At 36.2% G+C, this 26,619-nt stretch overlaps 1 protein-coding gene and 1 long non-coding RNA gene across 4 annotated transcripts in view; both read right to left on the bottom strand.

The window, feature by feature from the left end:
* Nucleotides 1-2,140: 2,140 nt before the first annotated feature.
* The window catches only part of LOC5569928 (carbonic anhydrase-related protein 10), a 194,701-nt gene continuing 170,222 nt past the window's right edge, over nt 2,141-26,619 (bottom strand). For all 3 annotated transcript variants that reach the window (XM_021848444.1, XM_021848423.1, XM_021848510.1), the window contains exons 5-9: nt 20,221-20,412; nt 5,617-5,779; nt 5,398-5,552; nt 5,175-5,315; nt 2,141-3,735 (exon numbers count right to left, since the gene is read on the bottom strand). In XM_021848444.1, the coding sequence (XP_021704136.1) occupies nt 3,610-3,735; nt 5,175-5,315; nt 5,398-5,552; nt 5,617-5,779; nt 20,221-20,412 (777 nt within the window). In that variant the 3' untranslated portion in view covers nt 2,141-3,609. The remainder of the gene's footprint in view (nt 3,736-5,174; nt 5,316-5,397; nt 5,553-5,616; nt 5,780-20,220; nt 20,413-26,619) is intronic.
* LOC110677690 lies at nt 6,485-8,212 on the bottom strand. The gene is made up of 2 exons (XR_002501136.1): nt 7,455-8,212; nt 6,485-7,360 (listed from the first exon to the last, which is right to left on the bottom strand). It is a non-coding gene; the product is annotated as an uncharacterized LOC110677690 (long non-coding RNA).

Here is a 26,619-nt window from a genome sequence, read left to right as displayed (position 1 = left end):
AAATTTGTCTCGATTTTTGTTTTGAAAATATTTTTACGTGTGCCTACCATAAATCCTTAAGAAACATTTAAATGTACAAGCCCACCCATTTTTTGATTCTTCCAATCATTTTTCGAGCTACATCCTTTTTGGAATTTATTAAAAGATGATCGTTAAATTTCCCTAATAGTTATTCAGACATTCTCTAAGAAATTCCTTTTTTTACGAGTTGTTCCAAAGATTCTTCATTGAGTCTCTCAATTGACGTTTCTTATAATTTTTGGATATTTTTTTTAAGACATTTTAGAGGAAATAGGAAATAAATTTCAGATGATACCTGAGGAAAGCGATGAAGAAAGAAGCTTCCGAATAGCATGCTGGCAATTTGAAAAGTAGCTGCAGATCACGGGAATACACTGCAGACAACTCTATTCTAACACTTGTAAAAATTCTATTCATACTTGCATAGTAAACAATCTGTGTTCGTGTATTTTTCTTACAGATTTCCCAAAGTATCCAGTTCTTTGGTTTTTCCTAAGAATTTCTCAAGAGATTTTTTATAATACTTTTGAATTCATTAAAGGTTCTCTTCAGAGATCGATCGGATTTATGAATACATTGATTTCCTCATAATTCCCAAAAGATTTTTCGAGGGAATGTTCTGGTGATTCTATAAAAAGGAGTCTCGAGCGAGTCTCAATAATTATTTTAATAGTATCACATTTTTTTTCTGCATATTAAAAACAAATTGTTCATATACAGCCATTCCATGGAAAACTGATCTAGTGGGTCACCGAATTCCGAGAAAATTTGCTATTTTGTTCCTTATCCGATATAAACACGTGTTTTTGGATTTTTGATTAGGGTGACCATTTCCAAAATAAGGTCACCAAAAAAATCGCAACTTTGCAAAAAAATATTTTTTTTTTTAAATCATAACTTTTCATAACCGCTTGACCGATTTTAAATAAAAGCTATCGGGTGTTCTTTCTGAAAAACCAACCAGAAATTCTTACAATTGACATGAATTAAGCTTCATTAATGGACTTTTCTTCTATTCGGACGCAAATGACTTAATCAGTTAAGGCGTTTCAAATTAAGACAACTGTTCTTCTGTAGATCAACTGTTACTTTGAACAAAGAAATTAGTTCCTCCTTCAATGAGTTTTTTTTAAAAAGTTTATCTAAAGATTTTTCAAGACGATTCCTGCAAGAAATGTCCCATGAACCTCCTCAGAGTTTTCTACAATTCCCAAAAAGGGGTCTGCAGGTATGATCTATTCGGAATCCATCCAAAAAATTTCTGCAGGAGTTAATCCAGTGATTCTACTTGATTTCTGGATGAATTTCTTAACGAATCTTTGGAGATGTTGAAGATGTTAATAAATCACTACCAAATAAAATTCCTACATCTAAAACAGTCCACACGTAATGATTGGTAAAAGAAATCATATGATTTATACAGATATAATCGAACAGTGCGCACATAAACATTCTACACATAAGACTGCATATAAATTGTATCAGCTGGATTGGAAATATTTGTGAATGTACATTTGTTAGATAATAAGTAACAATAAGTAACAATGCATGTCCAAACTTTCAAAATGCGAATGCAAAGCTTGATTGCAATAATGTATGTTTGCAGCACATAGAAACTAGATGCCAGCGCTAAGGAAATCCAATAGGCTCAGTAGCCGAAGTGGGATTCTCGAGAATCGTCGAAAATCTTTTCGTCAAAGGAAATACTCTTGTGTTCCCAGAGAATAGAGTATCTTCGTACTTGCCATACAATATGTACACTCAAAAAAAGCTCTTAGTTAATAACTGTGGAAGTGCTCATAAGAACACTAAGCTGAGAAGCAGACTCTGACCCGCAATTGCGACCCCAACGTAACGCCAAAGAAAAGAAGAGGAAATTCAAGCAATTCCTGCACTATGGAAAATAAAATAGTGATAAAAAACAATCAAATCCCCCAGATAAACTTTTGAAAAATCACGTGCATGAAACATAACAGAAACACCAAATCAATTCCCTATTCTATATTCTGTATTTTCTAATCAGTTGTATGTCTTCAAACTATGGATTCTACGGAAGTTTTCGTAGATCTGGCATCGCTGCTGTCATCGTTCGCAAATATCAAAACACCCAAGGGGCAAGAATGGTTAATAACTTTTATTCGCTTTGCTTGTTCTCGTTTCTCCAATTGAATCTGTTTTGGTTAAATAAATTCAATAATTTGATTTGTTTTGAACCTGTTGCTTTGTTTGCATCGAAAAATGGTATATAGGAGAGTGGTTTCAATACTTTGTCGGTTACATGGTTGGGTAATTTCATGTTCGTGGATGGTTGTAGTAGAATATTGCATTTTGTCTTTCGTTTTTTCTGTGTGTGTTTGTGTTTAGTATACAGCAATCGTAAGAGTTGGCAACTCTTCGTCAAGCACTTGTTTAGGTTTGCTTCTTCTTTTGTTTAAGTAACACGCTTTGCAATACACAATTCTAATTGATGCACGTTGATTGGTTTTGATTGACAGATGCTTCGGTTTGTTTACAAATTGCGCACGCTCACACCCATCAAGCATCCGGTTGTCAGAGGAAACGAAACAACTCAACGCCAGCTTAGTTTGGCTGGTCTTTTCGCTGTTTCATCGTCGTAATTGTCGCAGCAGTTTTTCGTTACGTTTGGTTGATCGTATTTTTTGTTTTATCTGGTTGGATTCGATTATGAGTGTAACTTTTTACAGACAGTTAATTATAGCGCCTACTTTTGCTTGTTAAAATTGCAAACCCATAATAACAACGACTCTTTTGCAAATGTACAACTAATGCTTCCTTTACTTTAGTATTTGTTTAGGCATCACGTTATAAAAATTCTTCTATATTTTGGTTGTTTAGATGTATTCGTTTTAGGCTTCCGTTACTTTGTTTAAGGTTAAATTTTCATGTTAGTTTCAGTAGAAGCACTTTTTGCTAGTTGTTCGTATTGTTCTATACTGATTTCACAGTAAATTTAGGTTAATGAATATGTACAGCGGATTTGCCATCAGCGCTTCAAGCAACAATGAGGGTGGACTGACAGAACAGGCTTGCTTGGAATTTGCTATAAAAATAACGCCATCTTGGAATTTGACAGCTCTGCTTGTAAGCAAATTGATGTGATTGTTGGTGAAATTGATTTGTTAAAAAAGTTTACATTTTTGTTAAATATTTGAATTATTGTCCACCCCTAAAAGGGGTTCCTCGTTAAGTTCTGTCTCATTTGCATCAGTGGTTATTTTGTTTGGCATTTCATATTTTTAGAGAAGGAATCTCCTTCGCACTTTACAGTCATAGAGATCTAGTAACAGTACATATTTTCATCCAGATTTTCTACGACGTCCATCCATCATCAGTTCTTCATAAAAATAGGAATACTTTCTATTCATCATACACTTTACACACGTGACCGCTCGATCTCATCCTGGAATGCCTAGCTAAAGGAGTAGACAAATGTCTCCGAAGGACTTACCCAGACCCCTAGAGCTGTCATCGCGGCTGGCTGATTCATTGGGGAGATTTGGCAACACTGCCACCTAGGCGATTGCTGGAACCGCTGCTGCCACCGACACCACCCCCGCTCCAGCTCCACTAGGGGATCGAATGGAACACCGAGTCGATGTCGGGAAGACCACGTTCACGGCCCCGGAAGGCGACATCCGTCCAGCGGTTCGCCTTGTAGTACATGTCCTTGTACATGGTGGGACAGTTTTGATTCTGTGATGTTGAAGGGATACGAAAGAATATAAAGATTTAATGAATACTACGTTAATGAAAGTCTTATAAATCATTATGGTGATCGCTCCTCGAGAGATTCTATCGATTCTTGGAAGGAGATTCTATCGAATCTGCAAAAGAGATTCTCCAGAATCTCAGGGAGAAATTCTCCCGAATCTCAGGGAAAAATTCTCCCGAATCTCGGGGAGAGATTCTCCCGAATCTCGGGGATAGATTCTCCCGAATCTCGGGGAGAGATTTTCCCGAATCTCGAGGAGAGATTCTCCCGAATCTCGGGAAGAGATTTTCCCGAATCTCGGGGAGAGATTCTCCCGAATCTCGGGGAGAGATTGTCCCGAATCTCGGGGAGAGATTCTTCCGAATCTCGGGGAGAGATTCTCCCGAATCTCGGGGAGAGATTCTCCCGAATCTCGGGGAGAGATTCTCCCGAATCTCGGGGAGAGATTCTCCCGAATCTCGGGGAGAGATTCTCCCAAATCTCGGGGAGAGATTCTCCCGAATCTCGGGGAGAGATTTTCCCGAATCTCAGGGAGAGATTCTCCCGAATCTCGGGGAGAGATTCTCCCGAATCTCGGGGAGAGATTCTCCCGAATCTCGGGGAGAGATTCTCCCGAATCTCGGGGAGAGATTCTCCCGAATCTCGGGGAGAGATTCTCCCGAATCTCGGGGAGAGATTCTCCCGAATCTCGGGAGAGATTCTCCCGAATCTCGGGGAGAGATTCTCCCGAATCTCCGGGAGAGATTCTCCCGAATCTCCGGGAGAGATTCTCCCGAATCTCCGGGAGAGATTCTCCCGAATCTCCGGGAGAGATTCTCCCGAATCTCCGGGAGAGATTCTCCCGAATCTCCGGGAGAGATTCTCCCGAATCTCCGGGAGAGATTCTCTCGAATCTCCGGGAGAGATTCTCCCGAATCTCCGGGAGAGATTCTCCCGAATCTCCGGGAGAGATTCTCCCGAATCTGCGGGAGAGATTCTCCCGAATCTCCGGGAGAGATTCTCCCGAATCTCCGGGAGAGATTCTCCCGAATCTCCGGGAGAGATTCTCCCGAATCTCCGGGAGAGATTCTCCCGAATCTCCGGGAGAGATTCTCCCGAATCTCCGGGAGAGATTCTCCCGAATCTCCGGGAGAGATTCTCTCGGGGAGAGATTCTCCCGAATCTCGGAGAGAGATTCTCCCGAATCTCGGAGAGAGATTCTCCCGAATCTCGGGGAGAGATTCTCCCGAATCTCGGGGAGAGATTCTCCCGAATCTCGGGGAGAGATTCTTCTTAATGTCCGGGAATTTCTGGGAGGGATGTTTGTTAATCGTTGAGAGAGATTCTTCTGAATACCTGTGAGAGATACTTCAGAATCTTTGGGAGAAATTCTTCTGCGTCTCTGAGAGAGATTCTTCTGATGAGAAGTTTTTCCACTTACCTTATTGGCTCCGGTATGGGCGAAGTCAATGTTCGTCCTCACCGTCCTGTGATGAAGCGCCTGCAGTGGCCTCGCGTTGTTCCCCAGCGGAGCCTTCGGGGTCTGTTCCGAACCTTGCATCAGTTTCCGCAGTGCGTAGAGCTGTCAAAGAGATACGCGAAACATTTCGAACAAATTAATTGATTTCTATCTTGGCGATTCACACGTCGATATCGAACCTCACCTCCTGCTTGGTGATGTAGATCGGCTTGTTCAGGATGATCCATACCGTGCTCTCCCAGCAGCCCGGATGAGTGGTGGACCCCTCGTACGTCATGTACTGCTCGGTGTTTGGCAACAGCGACCGCAGCGAAATGTGCCGAATCGGCGTGGAAGAACCTGTCAAAGTAGAATTGTTGCCAGTTTCCTCCTTCCATAGATCAAAGTGGATCGCTTGGCTTACCTTTGTAGGTGACCTTGTTGAAGGTGCTGGTGATTATTCGCAGCTCTGGATTGGGCGTGTCACCGATCTGCACCATCAGCGAGATCCCCACGATGCCCTGGGCCTTGTGCTGCGCCTCGGACATGTTGTGGTACAGTTCCTTGTTGAAGCCGTATAATTGAATCTTTTGACGCGGGAAGAAGCGTGGAAAGAAAGAAAGACCCGCATTTCATTGCGATAAAAAGTTTCCGATAAGATGGCGACCGAGGGGTGAGTGGATGACGTCCGGTGTTGCCACCGTGAGGTTAATAAAAGGTAATAATCGTTTGGTTTTACAATCTGCTTTTCTCGGAGGGAAAAAAATCCGCCCGAAGAAAATGAAGGCGCGTCACGTCGCTCTTGGCTTGGCGTTATCGGAATGAGAGAGCGCTCCAACAGCAGTTTTGCCCCGAAGGATTACCGGAAGTTGGCAGCTTGGGAAGCATAGTCCCTCACGTACGACACACGCCCGAGTGGGTTTGAGAAGTCTCCTGTACTTACAAAACACTAAATTACACGTTATTAACATTCCTTCTTGCAGGACGTGGATTTTTTTCTCTCGCTTGATAGACGCAGACGCACAGTGGTCCAATACTGGTCAAATGTAACAAATACATAAAAGGTCCTGTATCTGCTTATTTATTAACAGTAATCCAAAACATTGTCTTGCGAACAATGTCATGTACTTTTGACCAATTTTGTATAGATCGCAGCCACTTTGGGACGGGTAGTCGTCGTCGTCGACATGGGCTCTTACGTAATTCCGAGCGCCGTTACTCGAAGCCATTATTTCTGATTACCATCACGTTGTCTTAACTAGTTTTCTTTGGCATGTATTTTTTTTAGTGACTCTCGCCATACGGCGGCCGGTCTGGAAGGAGCACCGGCTTTTATGTGTTCTCCGGGTTTTTTAATAGCAACATCATGTTGCATTAGTGCGGTACCCGGATGTACGCTTTTTCTCGAGTGTAAGAAAGAACCCATGACGGTGAAAGATTCCAAAGAGTTCGGAGAGAAACGGAAACGTGCGAACGTGCAACTTATTTACATAACAAGCTTGAAAACTAAACGCGAAATGCAGCTCAGCCTCGGGTAACACCTTTGACTTTGGCGCGAGTTTTGCACTGTCGTTTGGCGGGATTGAAAGTTGGAGTCTAAGTTTTTTCCTTTCTGTGTTCTTTCTGGTGTTAAAAGACAATACGTAGCATCAAGGTTTGGGGCACAGAATTGGCATCTAGAATGTTAAATTTACTGTCGGTTAGGTATTTGTTTGATTTGCGGTGCTTCTGCTTCGTAAGCAGAAGGTCATATCTTGTGAAGACATTCTTCAGAATCTCTTGGAAATATTAATTAGAATTGTAGAAGTTGTAGCAATCGGCTGCAATCTGCCCTTCGTTACATCACCTAGTGACAACCCTTGGGAACCGGTTTGTTACTGTGAAAAACTAATTTAGTCGTTAGTAAAACTCCTGCAAGCTAGACGCATTACAATAAAGCTCTCATTAACAGTTTGTTTGTTCAAGTTCTTCTTGTAGTAACACAGCATGTCACATACAAATCACAATGATTTCAATGTGACTAGTGAAAATTTTCTGTTTCACAGCAAAAAAAATGCTATTTATACTTATCCGTTTCCACTTCATTGTTATTTTTCGGTGACGGGTAATGATTTCTGATATAGAAATTTTACGTTTCAGCCTACTTTATTTCGGTCATCTTCAGAAAACTGTTGCACAAACATAGAATAAAACAAAATAATTCACAATTAACATAATTTCTCCACATACAATCAATAAAGAATTTACAAAGAAAACACTTACAATTCCGCCGACCGTTCGTCCGTCTCGGCGGTATACTTAATTCTAATTTTCTACGTCGTTTCTCTATGTTCTCGTTCCTGTCGTCGTTGTTCTGTTCGTCGTTGTTCGTCTTTAAGTTTGTTTATCAAGTTGTTGTATGTGTTGGAGAACCCGTCTACGTCACGTTGTAAGTTTACTGTTGTCTCTCTGTTTATCTTAATGAGAATTATTTCTGCTGCTAATCGGCTTGCGTCATGGTTGATCCTCTCTAAGATTCGTGTTCGAGAAAAGTGAAATTGATGTCCGTTTTCTATCGCGTGTTGCGTGAGTCCCGTGGCTGAAGCGTTGGTGCGTATGGAGTTTCTGTGTTGCGCAATGCGCTTGTCCAGTGTTTGTGATGTTTGTCCTATGTATTCTTTTCTTTCGCAAGCTCCACAAGGGATGCTGTATACCACGTTAGTTTGTTTCATTGGTGGTATAGCATCCTTAAGCTTGGTGAAAACGGTTGTTTTCACCTTATCGCACGGTTTGCAGGAAGCAGTGATGTTGTGTTTTTTCAAAACTTTGCTCACCTTCTCGCTTAAACTAGGGATGTATGGGATAGACACGTATGTTTTCATTTCTTCGTTTTCCCTCTCATTCTCCAGTGTGTTGTAAAGCAGATGAACCCGCTTTCTTATAGTTCGCTGTACCACATTATTCGGATAGTTGTTGTTCCGGAGAATGTTTTTGACCATTCTAAGGCTTTCCTCTCTTCTTTCGGCGTCTGTTAGCTTGAGTGCTCGGTCGATCAGCGCGATCATGGTGTTCACTTTGTGAGTGTGAGGGCTTTCCGACGTGTAGTCCAAGTATCGACCGTCTCGTTGTTTCGGGAACCATATTTTTTGTATTTTCTCACCAACTCTCGTGAGAGTGAGATCCAGAAATCGAAGTGACTCTTCGGTTTCTTCTTTGACGGTAAATTTCAGCTTCTCATCAATGGCGTTGAATTGCTCCACCACTTTCTCCATGTCCTCTCGCCTACCAACTACGAAGCAGTCATCGACATACCTTCTGTATGTGGATAGCGAGATGTTGTTCTCCTCTAACTGTGTTATGGCCTCCTGTTCCACTTTCTCCATTATCAAGTTTGCCACTACTGGTGAAAGGGGGGAGCCCATTAGGTCCCCTGCTGTTTGGCTGTAGACTTTTCCTTCGTACTGGAAAAAGGATGCTTCAAGGGTTGGAAATTTTCTCGACTCCCCAGGGCATAGAGTATCTTCGTACCTGCCACACGATATATACATGCAAAAATGGTCATGGGCATAGTAAGCTCCCAGTTAATAAGTGTGGAAGTGCTCATAAGATCACTAAGCTGAGAAGCCGGCTCTGTCCCAGTGGGGACGTAACGCCAGAAAGAAGAAGACGGCTGAACTTAACTGCTATTTAACAGGAAATTCATGTGCGAATCAAAAGTTATGGCAAAACATGCACTTTTGCTTAGAGAAAAATAAATAATTTACCTTTATAAATCATTTGACATACATTTTGTGCATCAAGACAAGTATAAATTTGAAAGTAGAGATCATCACAATAAACAAATTTATTCAATAATTTCGTTTTCTACTAAAACACTAAACTTTTAATGAACTATCAAAACTTCAAAACTTCAGAACAATAATCTCATAGTTTTGGTAAATATCCAAAATAATATTGAAAAATGAAAAAGGTCTCTTAGATACACTGCATGACGAGTGTTTGGGAAAAGACACATATTTCGTAGCTTATCATTTGTCATTGTTTCATTGAAGAAAGTGCAAAGTTTCTCGACTAGCTGAAGCTATCAAAATTATAACTTGATGAGTTATTTAGGTACGATCTTTTTTTTAACACCGGTTTTTATAAATTAGATGCAGGATGTTGTTGAAATAACTAAATGTTTGCAATACACCATATCAAAATTGTAAAATATTTTGTTACAAATACCGCATTGGGTAAAAAATAATTAGGGTAAAAACTATATAATTTTACTCATTATTGGATAAATATTTTTAAGTGTGTTAGTCTATTTTAAGAAAATGACAGCAATTAAATAAAAAAAGTTTTATATTGTTGTTAAAAAACCAAGTGAATAACGGGAATCGAACCGAGACATGTACCAAACTACTGACGCCCCTACCGTTGAGGCTATTGGTACGCTAAGATTTTTAGGGAAATGTTCGAATTTCTCGAAAATATATTATAAATTCTCCAGATTCGCTGGTTCAGTTTTCTATAAATTCAATTGTTATTTTTATTTGAAAAAGTGAAACGATGCGTATTTCAATATTTTTAATTCAATCAGAATTTAAGATGCTTTCATGACAATACTTTTGAATGTGCATGAATTGATTCTCATCCGAATTTTGTCACCTTTGATGAAATGCAAAAAATATGTTTGATCTATTACGCGATTTTATCATGTTTGTCCATTGTTTGAGATCCCGGCTCATAGTGACAGTTCGTGACAGCAGAATCTGGGCTCACCTTGACGTACAGAAATTTTATATTGGTTTCTCCCTCCCAGGTTCCGACTACCCTAATAAATATTTTTACACACACAAATACGTCGGAGACATACAAACACCATTCCATTTTTATTCATAAAAATAGATTTGAAACCGTCTATAACCTTAAGACATGTGTATAAAAAAATTGAAATCTAACAAGAAATAGTAAATTTACATTGTTTTTAGCTCGCCGCTGGAATTTTATGTCATCAATAAACACCGAGCTACAAGATTATTGAGTATGAAAATCGACATTCGTTTACTGTTTCATTGCCAAAACTGTATCTATTTTTTTCCTTTCAAATTTCTCTTGAAACTGTCCAAGAAGTTTTCCCAATACTCCAACAGATATAATCGTATCACATTTCCATTATTTTGACTCAATACAATATTATCTATAGTTTTTGGAATGAATCATGTTGCGGAAAGCGTTGGATATCATTTTAGGATCTTTGCTAACAGTAGAACACGACGAGGATTTTGTCATTGATCAGCTGAAAAAAAATAAATATTGCTTATGATATTTATTAGGTGCTTCCTTTCCTATAAACTCAGCTTATTCACAATGTTTGTTCCCTATTAAGACTTTTTGAGGGCAAGATATTGCAATTGCTTCTATAATGTGGAAGAATCACTTTCACACTTGATTCAAAGTTTTGATCTTTGTACATCAAAGATCTTTCTACTCGCTCAGAGTTTTCGTAACAATTTGTCCCCAAGTTCTAGAAGATATTCACTTGTATTTTTAAGAGTCTCTCTTTATTCCTAAATATAAATTCTAGAAGATACACTTTTGTAGCATAGGTATAACTTTGCTTTGTAGACTTTCACGAATGTTTGGAAGAGATATCTGATATAAGGCGAGATATCCCCACGGTGCCCCGACAGACCGTTATTATGCAAAAAAATTGTCCATTCATTCTGAGCACAGGGCTCGATTTCTGAGGTTATTTTGCACCTCTGGACCAATTTTTAAAAAAATCCCTAGGAGGAATCTCGAGAAATCTTGATTTGAAGTTTTAGATCTAAAATTTCAATATAATCCTCATTAAAATTTTGCAATAGCACTGAAAAAAACCTACAAAAACGCTCAAAAAGTTGGCCATACTGTTCTCAACTAGTATAAAATTGTTACCGTTGTTATAATTAGACATTAACAACTAACTAAACTTACCAGAGTGGCTTAAGATTTTTTTTCATAGATTTCTATAGTTTTTATACTTGTATAGTCGATTTAGAGCTAGTATCAATCATTTGTTTCTAATCTGGTATGATTTGGTAGCTCTGGTACGCTCACGCCAATATCAGAATGAACATACACGAATGTCTTCCACGGGGCCGCTGACCTCCACCTGAATGATGTAACTTTTTCTACCGGCATTCTCACTGAATGACCAGCTCACTGAAGTTTGCCTATTTTATTCACACAATAGTTTTCGCTCCTGTTCTCAAATAAATGTGCTCTTAGAGCCAATAATAAGCGTTTTATACAGGGCAAATTGACAATGGTGATTCATTTAGGCATGCTTGCATTCATCGTTGTTCTGTTTGCATTTTTATTGAAAACTGATTTAGGGTTACGAGGTGTTTTGCTGAAGTTGTTAACGAAATAATTGATCTATGAAATAAGATAAGCCTTTATCAAGCAACAGTGTAGAAATGTTATATCCCCTTGCAAGTTAGTCCCCAAGCTGGTTACATAATGAGATATTTACAGCTAGTACACGTGTGTTATCATTATTATCAGAATAATAGTAGTGAAAGCCGATTTTCATACAAAATACTCAACTTTGGCATGCTGTTACTTTGTTTCCATATGAGCAATCGGTTTTGAATTTAGAAAAATTCAAAAACTCAAAATACAGCAGATATATAAATAATAAAAGCTGCTATTATTTTGAACGATTTCGCCTGGTGCTTAACTTTTTAACCGGTAGTGTGAAAATTAACAAATTATGTAATAATGAAATTGACTATATTTGTAGTTTACTGCCAAAACTTCATGCCGATTGGTCCTATGGAAAGAAAGTAACTGAATGCTAAATTTGAGTATTTTGTATGGAAATCGGCTTACACTACTATTATTCTGAACACAACTGTACATCTCCATAAAGCACTGCTTCAGTACCAACAAATCTGAACTTCCTTCTTTGTCTACATGCAACCATATACATTTGGGTAGAGTACATGATATGACTAGAAATCCTTTATAAAAGAGATTCGCGGAAGCTGACATTTCTGTCAAAGTGTGAGCCAATCGAGCAGCGAGAGCTGTCAAAGTGTGAGCCAAACGAACATGCGTTATGTTTGTTTTGAACTTTTCTTGAGGCGTAATGTTATCCGCTTGAAATTATATCGGTAAAAGTAATTTTGCATAAAGCAAAAATATATGAAATATTTTTCTTTTTTAAATTTTTGTCAATGCGATTTTTAGTTGTTGATTTTTTGGGCTGTTTATTAGTTTGAATATGTAGCTCAAAGATCTATAACGAAACAAAATATTTTTTGTAGCAATGAGGAAGTCATGTCCGTGTTACAATATTGTTCTCGACGCCGAGCAAAATCAGCACTTCTGGTCTGTTGCCAAATCTTTCCATTTTACTTCCGCTTATCTCTCTATAAAGGATCACTAGATATGACAAGCTTATCCTAGTCGTCCACCTTTAAAATAGTGAAACTCTGCTTTACTGCACAGCGGACGATTTCAATAAAGTCATCGTCTGCAAAATCAAGGAGTATATGCGACAAAACGCAATATTGAACAGTAAATTCTGAATTTCATCTCCTTCCATTCCATGTAATTTTCCAAACAAAAAAATAGGCTCCTCGTCTACAATTCTTACACTTCATTGTATTTGCCAGCCTATCAGCTTTATGTTTTATTTTTAAGCCTTTGATATTACCTGCAGCAGCTAGAATTTCGTTACTGAGTCGATCGTGATCTAGAAATCAATATACAGATTGACGATGAATTCCGAAAAAAATAAAACGAAGATTGTTGCAGGTATTTAGAGTGGAATTCCTGGTGATGCTGATCTAAAGTAGTAAATACTCATTGAGGATTTGTTTGAAGTTGTTAAAGACTTTGTTAATTTTCGAACACTTGTGACATATGACAATCATGTTTCCCGTGTAGTTATAATCCTGTTGTGGCTGGAGTATTGAAAAGTATATTTTTACACAGAATGGTGAGGGCAGAACTCGGCGGAAAACTAGACGTAAACATCAAGAGTAGTAAGTAGTAAGTAGTAGAAACAAATTTTTTTAAGCAAAATAAATACGGCAGACTTCGGTGGGCTGGTCACTTAATGTGAAAATCGAAAAAAAAAGCTGTAAATTACTTATATTCAGCATTGAATGTTTCACGTTTATCGAACGTAATATCAATTGTATATAAGAATTTATTGCTTAGATTTCATTCTATTGAACTAAGCTAAATGGATTAAGCCATGTAAAAACATACTTAAGCCACTCTGGTATGTTAAGTCAGTTTTAAATATTTCTAATTATAACAATGGTAACAGTTATATGCTAGTTGAGAACAGTTTGGCCAACTTTTTGAGCGTTTTTGTAAATTTTTTCAGTGCTAATGCAAAATTTTATTAAGGATTATATTGAATTTTTAAGTCAAAAACTTCAAATCAAGATTTCTCGAGATTCCTCCTAGGGATTTTTTAAAAAATTGGCCCAGAGGTGCAGAATGATCTCAGAAATCGATTTGATGGACATAACATTAAAACTCAGAAACTATTTGTCTGATCGGTTTGGTGTCTTGCGCAAAGTTTAAGGTTATTGTTGGAACTATCTGGAAAAAATATACACAGTAAAAAAAATGTAATTTTTTTTTTATTTCGAAAATAAAGCTTAAAAATCCATTTTCACAAAAAATGTTTTCTTGATTTTTTTTTATTTTTTTATATTTTAAAGTAGACAAAAAATGGAGTCTTTTGCACAGTGGGTCAAGACGGAGAAAACATGGACAAACAATTTATGATTTTTTGAAAAAAGGTGAATTTTTGAAAATGGTCATAGTAAACTTTTTAAATATTTTTCAACTCGATTTTATGAAAGTACGCAAAATTTACAACAAAAAAGGTACACGGAAAAATCAGGCTTACTCTTACCGTTTTAAAGATACCGCGATTTTAATACAAAATTATGATATAATTTTCAATTTTCGGTCATTATAATATAACTTAGAAACGGTTTGTCCGATCAGTTTGGTGTCTTCCGCAAAGTTTTAGGTTATTGTTGGGACTACCTGGAAAAAAAATATACACTGTAAAAAAATGTTGTAATTTTTTATATATCGAAAATAAAGCTTAAAAATCAATTTTCTCAAAAATCGTATTTCTGATTTTTTTTTATATTTTTATATGTTGAAGTAGACAAAAAATGAAGTCTTTTTCACAGTGGGTCAAGATGGAGAAATCATGGACAAAAAAGTTATGATTTTTAAAAAAAAAAGGTGAATTTGTTGAAAATGGTCATACAGTGGGATTTCGTTTTTGGCAACAAAGTCGAAATTTTCAGTTGCCAAAAACGGAACCGTGCCAAAATCGGAACCCCTTTTTGTTTTTTTTTCTTCATGTATTGATTTTGAAAACATCAGTAGAATGTTATTACATCATCTTTATAAAACCATATGTCATCGTGACTTCGGAACGGTTCACTTTGAAGCAAATTTCTTTTGAGATGGACTTTGTCATGAAGCTATAGCCCGTAATGTTAATTGTGACAAACGTTCTACATACTTTTAATCACGTAAATCTCTTCAATGATTTTAAAGAAGCTCTGTGCACACTATTTGTATGCGAGAGTAATGCAAAATCAATAATCGCATAAATGATCAGTGATGTGAAAAACTCGATTTCTCATAACTCACGCTTGAGATTTTTCATGCGTGAGTTGTCAATCACGCAACTCAGCAGTCAAAAAATCATGGATGAGTTGGCTCACCTTTTTAACTCATTTTCTCGCATTTCCATAGTTTACTCACACACGACAATAATGTCTTGTTAGTTTGGTAAAATTATAGTAATCCTTCCTAACGTAAATGACAACATTCGGGATTCACGAGTTTTGACGGGTTTTGTAACTGAATAATTTTTGCGGTTTGAGTTTATTGAGTGATTGTGCATCAAAATCTCAAGCGTGAGATTTGCGAAGCAGATCTCTGATGAGTTTGCTCTCACGGGAGAGCGTATTGATTGTGAGTCTATCAACACTGTAAATGACCTTTATTCATGAACTGAACTTTTCCTTACAACCGTGTAAAAATACAAACATAAATGAAGTGTTTTTTTCTTTATTCTTACAAAACAAAGGCACTGCCTATTACAAAACTGCATGAGTTTTTATAGGCTTTAGCGTAAAATTTAAAAATTAAGTTTAGAATTAATAAACGGTTTGTAATTTCGTCGAATACACAAACAAGCTTCTTCTCGTGTTAATTTGAAATAAATTTTAATTGAGCTTGTCATATGTTATGTTATATTACTGCTATGATATCACAAGAGCCTGATAGGAATCTTTGGGTACTTGTAAGGAATCTACACGAAAATATTTGGCCCCTGAAGCATCTTGCTAGGAATGCGCAGGATCCAGCCTAGAATTCTTAGGATCTTACTTAGGATTTCATTTCACTGCAATATAGCTGAAAATTATCGATTCTTCGATTAACATTTTCAAAAGTTTATAACTTTTTAGGTACCACTAGAACTTCCAAAATTTCTCTGGACACCTTTTCAAAATCCTGAAAATTTCGCCAGAAGTGCTCAAAATACCACTAGAAATCCACATTGTTTCGCTTGGAATTCACAGAACGCTTCAGAAATTTTAAGAGTTTGTTAGGAATCATCAGGATTTGGACAAAACACCCAATAATCAATTATACACTCTCAGTATAACGCAAGAAATTCTCAGTTTCCGAAAGAAATTTGCAGACATCCTCAAGAATGCGTTGAAATATCTGAGAATTCCCCTTAAAATACGAATCTCCTAAGGATTCTTTAGAGTACAGTTAGGAAACTCATTGATTGAGGAACAAGGTGATTATTTTATGACACCCGTATCCTTGATTAAAAATCTTGTATAGAATGTTGGATCGTATCTTAACAAATCTAAAGTCTTTCACAATTTCTAACAAAGAGAACTAGTTCTAAATAGTTGACGCAGAAAGATCAATATACACACCAATGCCACAGACAAAAGTTCATACACTCTCAAGCGTATTTATCGCCCGCTTCAATGATATTATTCAGAATAAAGTGTAGTTTGGACTGTGGTCGCATTTGTCATCATGATGGCGGTATTAAAAGACACATTGTTATTCTTGAAAAATCAAATACAATGAGTAAAATATTCACACGTTTTTGGATTTTATGTCGACACTTCTGCAATTCACTAGAATATCGCAATGGACGTTATGAAATTCCTTAAAAGTATTACTACAGTGTGTTTTATATATGCAATGCATGCAATTCCATAAAAATTAGAACAGTGAACTAAAAAGGTGAGACGAAATCTATGATTGGAAAAGTCAAAGTCATGAGTCAAAGACATTTTGTTGCTCTTGTGCCAGTGCTTGTGCTTTGTTCAAACAAGCTGTTCGAAATCTGATGCAAATCGGTTTCAATAAGTATATACCCTACTGGCAGACTCAAGTGGGCTGGTCACTTAGTATGAATGTCTAAGAAAAAAGCGTTGTTCTCTAGATACTGATGGAGATTAATGCTCTCATGAAACGTTACGAATACATGACCAATGACCATCCCGAAGTAAACAAGCGCGCACGAGTGCCCTTAGTAGTTAATGGGAACTGGGGGAATATCGACGAAAATGGAGCTCTGGAAAGTAGTCGGTGAGTAGTTGACCTACTATTCAAGTGACTTAAGCAACAAACACTAAACACTATTATATTTACAAAAAAATACAAATTTCAATGGTCTTTAAAAATGTTGCCAAAAACGGATCCATTTTGTTGCCAAAATCGGGGGGTGCCAAAAATGGAGCATGCCAAAAACGGAATCCCACTGTAATAAACTTTTCAAATGTTTCGGTAGCAATTAGCAAAATTTTCTCATATACCTTTTTTGTTGAAAATTTTGCGTTCTTTCATAAAATTAGGTCGAAAAGCACTCAAAAAAGTTTATTTGGACCATATTGAAAAATCAACCTTTTTCTAAAAAATCATATCTTTTTGTTCCATGATTTCTCCATCTTGACCCACTGTGCAGAAGATTTCATTTTTTGTCTACTTTAACATATAAAAAAATAAAAAAAATCAGAAATACGATTTTTGAGAAAATTGATTTTTAAGCTTTATTTTCGATATATAAAAAATTACAACATTTTTTTACAGTGTATATTTTTTTCCAGATAGTCCCAGCAATAACCTAAAACTTTGCGGAAGACGCCAAACTGATCGGACAAACCGTTTCTAAGTTATATTATAATGACCGAAAATTGAAAATTATATCATAATTTTGTATTGGAATCGCTGTATCTTTAAAACGGTAAAAGTTAGCCTGACTTTTCTGTGTACCTTTTTTGTTGTAAATTTTGCGTACTTTCATAAAATCGAGTTTAAAAATATTTAAAAAGTTTATTATGACCATTATCAAAAATTCACCTTTTTTCAAAAAATCACAAATTTTTTGTCCATGATTTCTCCATCTTGACCCACTGTGCAAAAACTTCATTTTTATCTACTTAAACATATAAAAAAAAAATCAGAAATACGATTTTTGAGAAAATTGATTTTTAAGCTTTATTTTCGATATATAAAAAATTACAACATTATTTTTTTACAGTTTTTTTTTTCCAGATAGTCCCAACAATAACCTAAAACTTTGCGGAAGGCACCAAACTGATCGGACAAACCGTTTCTAAGTTATAATTTTTTGAAAATTATTAAGGATTTTTTTCTTAGGCTTTTCTCAAAAGTAAGGCTAGAGTCAAAATGGCGAGCCGATGATGCAAAAAGGCATTTTTGGGCATAAAGAAAGCATGTGCAAAATTTCATCCAAATCAAAAAATATAAAAATGAAATTTGGGAAAAAAGTCGTCATTTTCTGTGGAACCGCTCCGAAGAGATTTGACTGCAGTTTCCATAAGAGCTGCCGAAGAAAACGTGGCTGCCAGTAATAGTTATACTGACATGAAATGTTCGAAGCGTTTTAAAAAGGTTTTCAAAAAGCAAAATGCAAACTGACAAATAACGTTGTTTGTCTGATGATGTCCGAGAAAATTTTAAAAGAAGCATGGCATCGGCTTAGACTGCCGAGAATACGTAAATTCCCCATATTTCTTACAAAGTCTTTGGTATACTTTTTTCGTATACGATCATCGGAAGTTACCTTCTGAGTCTATAAGTGATTTTCTATAAGATTTCTTTGGATTTCTGGCAAGTCCGTTAGATTAATAGTGGAGTAACTCTTTCAGTTATCGTTGTATGAGTGTTTCAGACGTGATCCTTGACGAATTTCCTAAGAATTTCTCAACAGGCACCTTATGAAATACTTGGCAGATACTATATGTGAACATCTTCAATTTTTCTCAAGTCGTAATTTGCAAATCAACTTGTTTTCGTGGGAAAACTTTGTAGTACATAATTTCAATGAAAAACCAATATGGATCGTCGTGATAAATTTAAATCACATAGAAAAACACCTGTTAGTACATTCGACTCTCCATACGTCGATGATTTCGGTCTCTTACAATGTAATTACAAGCATTATAACGCTGCACGAATTCTACTGCATATCAAATTTCAAGAGCTGAAGCATTAACCCTATATTACAAATGTAACAATGCATTAATAACACTGCTGTACTGATATTACTATATAAACTACTTGGCTGCTTAATCGACGTTCTTACATTAGTTCCACTGTATAAGTGTCTATTTCCACTTTTAAACTACACTACTTTAATGACAGGCTCACAGTAATGCAGCTGCATTTTATATGCAATGATATAATGCTTCGTGATTATTTGGGTTAATTCTGCATACAATTTCCCTCTCCAAGTCTCGATATTCTGCTTATCTGGATATCTCTATCTTCTCCTTCTTCTTGGCATGGACGTCCTCACTGGGACAGAGCCTGCTTCTCAGCTAAGTGTTCTTATGAGCACTTCCACAGTTATTAACTGAGAGCTTTCTATGCCAAAGTTGCCATTTTCGCATTCGAATATCGTGTGGCAGGTACGATGATGCTCTCTAGTCCAGAAAATTTCCATTACGAAAAGCTCCGGGACCAACCGGGAATCGAACCTTCAGCATGGCTTTGCTGTGTAGCCACGGACTCTAACCACTCGACTAAGGAATGAATTCCCCTCCATCTATCGTTCCCAATTTTCTCTCCATATCAAAGGTTACTAGACCAGATTTTCTTGATTCCAAATAAATTAGGAGCGTGGAATGACGTCTTCTTGTTTATTATTTTCTCTATTTTCCTGAGAATGGAGTTGTTTTCAATGTAGTATTCATAAGAAATATGTTCTTCGTCTCGATCTTTCCGTATCTAGATATAGATATCGAGATACTTATGGAGACTGTATATGCATTGCTTTGCTTGAGGCTACACTTTACAATAAGCTCATGTATCATGACCAATTTGAATTCAACATACCGCTATATGAAGGGCCAAAAACTAGATGATAGCCCGGTAGAACAGATATTATCCAGGGGACGGACCTGGTGTAGTGGTTAGAACACACGCCTCTCACGCCGAGGACCTGGGATCGAATCCCATCACCGAGATAGTCACTAAAAAATTTCAGTGACGACTTCCTTCGGAAGGGAAGTAAAGCCGGTGGTCCCGAGATGAACTAGCCCAGGGCTAAAAATCTCGTTAATAAAGATAAAAAAAAAGATATAATCCAACAGATTGAATATTGAAGTTTGCTATACTTGGAATTTTTCATACAAAATGATATGTTAGAATGAAAGGTGGCAACATTTTCAGATGAAAGTATTACAACTCAACTTTCCCTTTCTCGATAACGAGCTAGAGAACCATAGTAAAAAGTTGGTTTTTATGGCTCCTTGAATCGCATTTGCACTGGTTTTGAGTTCTTTAGCTCGATTCCCCCAAACACTGTGGTCCCTTCAATATCAAGTTATGGAGAGTTGACTGTATTTGCAAACGAATGTCGAAATCTGTATAATATGAACAAATTTGTGCCTATGACTGACTTGTTATGTTAGACGATCATCTGAAAATCCTCAACTATTTCGAAATATTCCACACTTACCTCCCCAGGAAAGCTGTACCCATGGACGTGATGCTCCGATCCCTGCCCATCGTCCGTCCCGTAGTGGAAGTAAATCTCCTCGAACTGATACCGATAGGCCAGCGGCCCGCTGGAGATATTCACGTGCTGTTTGGTGTCCTTATCCACCCGGAACACCAACGACTGTCCCGTATTGTGCAGTGTGCCGGAAATCTGAAATGAACCGATGGGAAATAGGAGATACTTTAGTTGAACCAAACTTGGCGGAAAATTTAATTTTCCAGCCTTTTCATCCTTTTGGGGAAGGAGCTCTTTAAGTACTCTTTAAGCTCGTTTTCGACTTGTTATGGTGGCAATATGTGTGTTTATTGCCTCAATTTTATTACCCACCGAATGGTGTTTAATGCTACGCACACCCCTTTTCTCGAAACGTGCAAAGTGGCAACGAAGGTGGCAACCATTTAAAGCCAATGCAGTGTTGCCAGTTTTGACGTCTGGGTACTACTTTCACTTGAAGATTAATTTATAGGGCTGCTGCCAACGCTGATGGAAAATACTGTGGCAAAAGATGTCGAACGCTTGAAGCCGTAATCAAATTTGGGGTGACGAAGTGTTTTGGAGGTGTCTTTTGCCTTGCATCGTTGTATATCCAAGAAAGTGTTTTATTCGCGTGAAAGAACTTTTGCTCGTCATCGTTCCACCGCCACAAAGCTCCACAGTAGGCCTTCGTTCTCAATTTTTTGCAGTGCTTTCGGCGCCTACTTTGCATCCGCTACACGCTTAAATGAAGTTACGCAAAATACGAGTACGATTCGTACAAAATCAAGCTCTTCTAAACAAACACATCATGTGTGTAATTTTAACAAATTCTGGGTGATTTGTTATGCTTTTTTGCAAGGTGTATGACACATCAAGAAGTTTCGCAACTCTAAGAAACTCTGTCTGCTGTGAAATTTGAGAAAATGAAGAAGAAATCAGTACAAAACCGATTTTTCAGAGAGTTTTAAAGTCACACACAGGTGTGTTGGTCAAAAATAGAGTGATTCCAAGCAACAGCACCAAAATTTGGTAAATTTTTTAATTCATTTTTTTCTATTGAGCTGAAACTTTGCACAGTTTTCCAGTTCCATCTAAATCGTCATTTTCCGATATCAAATTTTCAAGTTAAGTCACGACTAACTTTTCAAAAGGGTGTATGTGAAAATGGTTCAAAAATATTCAAAAAGCTGCACAGCAAAAACGGTTCGTTCGATTGTTAGACAACTAAAGAAACAAAGTTAGACAACTAAATAAAGATTCCAAAAGAAATACACACAGTAAATTTTTTTTTTTTTTGCATTAAAAAACATAATTTTTGACACAAAAACTCAAATATCTCAAAACCCTATCGGAATACCAACGTAATTTTTTGAGGGAAAACGGTCCATTATATTAGCTATCTACCATAAAAATTTGGTGATGGTAAACCAATAAACAAAAAAGTTATGACATTTCAAACATGTCACAATTTTCACATTTAGTAGAAAAAAAAATTTTTTTTCGGTGTAAATTATTACGGGAACCGCAGTTAGTTGCTGATTTTATTGTTAAGGGCCTTGCGTGAATTAAACAAGTCGTTGTCATGTATTCATTAGTATTATGTATATTATATGTATAAATATTATGTATATGTATAAATATTACATGTATATGTATATATGTATAAATTAAAATGAATTAACAGATTACACGAAAATAAATTTTTTTTTTTACCAGGATAAGGTACCCCGGGGCAAGTGAGAATCCGGGGTAAGTGGGGCGTTTTGTCATAGCTCAACTAGGAAAAGTTTTTCATGGAGGTATTCTTCTAGAAAGTTGAAGATACAATGACAAGGAATGTATTAAGTACTAAACATATTGTTATTTTTATTACCATGTGGTTGATGTAACAGTTGTCAGTTCAGCGTCATTTTCAACTTGCATGACAAATAGTGACACGTTTCACGTCTTGCATTGACTCGCAAAAAATAAATGTGTTTTAAATCGAATTTCCATCAGTATGCTATAATTTTAAGTATTATTACAAGCTGCTAACGATAAATCAGTATTTTGTTTTCATTTCATATGAAATTTTCGATGGTCTATCTTACCCCAAAATATATTTGTACCTGGGGTAAGTGGGACCTATCAAAACAAAAAACCAGAATCAAAACTTTTCGTACACGTTTCATACATTCTCCTAGAGAGTAGCACTAAAACATTCAAAAAAATGGTTTTATCAAAAAAGATCAACCTCAAATTACGTAATTGCATAAGAGGGAGAAGAAAAGTGTTATTATTCTTTATTTTTAAATTTATTTTTTATTTTTGAAATACGACTTCAAAATTGAACAAACACACAGCTGAAATTTGAAATGCATCATGAGAACGATTACTTTTCTATTTTATTTGAACTTTATTTGTTATTTCTACCATATTGAGTGGAAATGGAAAACAATTCCACCCCATAAGATGGTTTTCTGCCCTGCATATACATAATAACAAAACATGTTTATAATTTCGTCAATTATTGATTGTTTATGTTCTACATTTTGATTAACAACTTATAAATGATATATTTTGAACATGTTTAATTCCTCTTTACGCTTTTATTGAGGAATTTTCAGTTAATATTAAATGTGAGGTGACAAACTATTAAATAAAGGGTTTCTTCCTAAAACGTAACGTATTTTATGGTTGATCCCTTATGTACATCAAATATGTACTTAAAATGAAAAATCTATGACTTATCAATCCTATTATTGTAATGGTTGACTTACTGATGTGGATTGACGCATGAAACTGGATGTGTCCCACTTGCCCCGTTTAGCGAGGTAACTACGTCCAATGGCTCATTCTAAAGCTTTCTTCCAAGGTTTTCACAATTTTGAAATTATTCGATTAGTTTCATGCACACACCAGCAAATATGTTGCCAAAACGTGATTGTGTTGTTGGATTTGAAAAATATTGACATTTGAAAATTTGATTGAATAATTTGTTTGAACTATCGTTTTTTTCGTTCCCACTTGCCCCGCGGTACCTTATTTTTTTTAGAGTATGATCGATGAGTTTCTAAATGTTATATATAAACTTTAAAAGTTTTGGATTTGGGTATGCGTTATGAGATCATGAAAACATTTTATTAATACTTATTTATTTATTTATTGTTATTCAATTTTTTTACAATATCGAACACTTTTGCATCATTATCAGTACAGTTCGAGTATAGTTTTGCTTTAATTTTATTTTCTGACAATGGAATAAAACAGTGAAATTTTTGGGTTCCTTGAATCGTTTTCGCGTTATTATATTACTCGCTGAGCTCTGATGCCGTTAATTCGTACTCTTCAGTAGTAGTAAAACAAAATGATATTTTTTTTTAATCTTCTTCTTTTCTGCGATTCGCCCAATCAAATAGTTCTTTTGCAGTTTTAATTGGATGCTCACGTTCTTTGGCTAAACTTGCTCTTGTGGCCATGCGCTTTATGGTTCCTCCAATAGCATCACAAGGACCTTTGCCATGTGACGTAGCAAAGAAATGCCATTCTGCATCAATTCCGTACTTTGATTTAAATTGACATAGGCTCGAAAAATTCTTACGGTTTTTGTACTGCGATGCTGCTCCATCAGACATGAAATATATCTTTCTGATTTCTTTATCCTTATCAACGCGTAAAAAGTTAATCATTTTGGCAATGAACAAATTTACAGATACTGAGTCGTGTCTTAAATCTTCGGAAATTACAATAAAACTAAAATGTTCAATTTGCGTACTTCTATTGAAATAAATAACGAAAGGATGAATTGTAGCTTGTTGTACGTTCCAGTGATGGGACTGCACTTCATCTTGCAATACAAAGCTATATTTTTCAGAAAAATCACAAATGACTAAAAATTCACCATCTTGTAATGTATTTTTCGTATTTTTTAAAAAGCGGGATTGCTCTGTTTTAATAAAGTCGTGAGGAATTAAACTTTCTAATTTCAAGCAAAAAATGACACAAACTCATCTACAGGTTTTACAATAGTTTCTAGGTCACACCTATCCGTTGTCACCCATTGCTCAAATGATAACTGATCAATATAATTTTCTTCAAATTCAGCGAATAAAGTATTTTCCAATGATGAAGAATCTGGACAATCCGAACAAGATCGTAGATAGCAATTTGATGTTGTATTTTCACACAAAAGACTACCAGTTAACATTTTAATATCCTTTGATAAATTGATTATTTTCAAACTATGTAATATTAGGTTAATATTTTCGTGTGTTGTGCACACACAAACATTATGTGTTCCTGAATTGGATAGAAGCTTGCATTGCCTTGGACGAAGGCTTGCAAATGAGGAAAAACCTACCTTAATATTTTCGTTAATTTCCTTGAAGCGTGTATACGCTTCTTTCAAAGTAGTCATCATTAATCGTTTTTGGATTGCTTGACGCTTTCCATCTTTTTTTACAGATACATAATCTTTTTGGCCAGGCATAGCTCTACTTACTTCATCGTCTTCAAAATATTGAACTATTTTTTCTTTTGTCTCATCTGTTAATGAAGTACTCGACCTAGCAATTTTGGTTGCAAGACAGTCATTTTTGAATTGTTTTGCCTCTTTTGCTGTATTTCTATTGGTTTTGAACTCATCAATGGCGTCTTGAATAGACCACGAGCTTGGCAGCATCGACAAATCAATAATTTTTCTTTCCTTGTCGTGGCTAGATTCGAGAACCTTTCCTTCATATTCATAATAATTGACGTAACCCATCTTCGTCCATTTAATCGGAGTCACTTTTATTCCAGCTATCCCTGCGTTGAAGCGTTCGATGTTGACCTTCTGGATGCACTCATCTTCTGATTGATTTGTTGAAACAGATGTCGCTGATGGTACCGTGGCAAGACTATCTGCACTTGGTACTTCTGGTAACTCCTCAGTTGTTGTCGGTGCATTTAGTAATTCCTCAGTTGTTGTTGTTTTCGAACTTCCTGCAACCTGATCCACCGATGATGTACAGATTGCCCGTTTGTCAACGTTTAAACGGCAGGACGTACAAATGCGTAAATTTGTATTCAATGTAGACATTGGAGCATAACCAGCCGCTTTCAGTTTATCTATGGTGCTTTCGGTGAGATTTCGGAGCTCTTTCGAACACTTTTTTTTCTGCAAACGGCCTGCAACAGTTGAGAAAGCGACTACTCATGTTGCTCGTTAGATTTTAATAAACAAAATCACTTTTAAGTTTTTACTGACTAGTTTGGTGTCGTTTGCTTGACTGAAGAAAAATTTTACAATTAAATGTTTTATAACCATAGTGGTAGTATATTTTTAGCTTTTTCGTGAGTATGTTCATGGTATGTACCTTTCATGTTTTTGATGTTGTTGAAGTTACTCGCTTTCTCCCAAATATGATTAACAAAGTCTATTCTCTACCAAGGCGGGTCTATACTCAGGTGTAATCAGATTTTAACTTTGTGGAGAAAACCAGCGCCGAGAAAACCGACCTGCTTTACGTATACTAGATCACCTGGGTATAGACCCGCCTTGTTCTCTACGAGGTAAACTTTTTGCAGGTAAACTAGTCGTATACCTGTATAGAAAACTTTTTTTGTAGCTTTTGTCTTCAATATTAGATTTCTTATAGGTTTCTTTTATCAAAAGGTTTCAACACTGTTGAGAGAATTTTTCTTCAGTTACGTACAATAAAAAATATGACACTATCAACACTTTAGATCACAACACTGGATCGAGTCTAACTTTCTAATAGATGCTACAATAGTTATGAATAATTAAATAAAATATCATGAAAACAACTTGTTAACCTCATGTCCTAAAAAAAATTAACAATGAAAAATAAAAAAAAAATTTCACTAAGTGTCAAATTTGTGAAATATTTGAAATGTCATAACTTTTTTGTTTATTGGCTTACCATCACCAAATTTTTATGGTAGATAGCTAATATAATGGACCGTTTTCCCTCAAAAAATTACGTTGGTATTCCGATAGGGTTTTGAGATATTTGAGTTTTTGTGACAAAAATGATGTTTTTTAATGCAAAAACAAAAATGTTTTTACTGTGTGTATTTTTTTTTGGAATCTTTATTTAGTTGTCTAACTTTGTTTCTTTAGTTGTCTAACAATCGAACGAACCGTTTTTGCTGTGCAGCTTTTTGAATATTTTTGAACCATTTTCACATACACCCTTTTGAAAAGTTAGTCGTGACTCAACTTGAAGATTTGATATCGGAAAATGACGATTTAGATAGAACTGAAAAACTGTGCAAAGTTTCAGAAATTTTTGAAATGGTCGATCAAAATCGACTTGCATGCCTCCGTGGAATCCTACAATAGCTTGATTTTGTGTAACTTTATTTTAGAGTCTTCATCACCAGTGATGATGATGACGA

The sequence above is a fragment of the Aedes aegypti genome, chromosome 1, assembly GCF_002204515.2.
Source record: "Aedes aegypti strain LVP_AGWG chromosome 1, AaegL5.0 Primary Assembly, whole genome shotgun sequence".
In the NCBI taxonomy this organism is placed as follows: Eukaryota; Metazoa; Arthropoda; class Insecta; order Diptera; family Culicidae; genus Aedes; species Aedes aegypti.
This window is presented reverse-complemented; position numbering and strand designations above follow the sequence as displayed.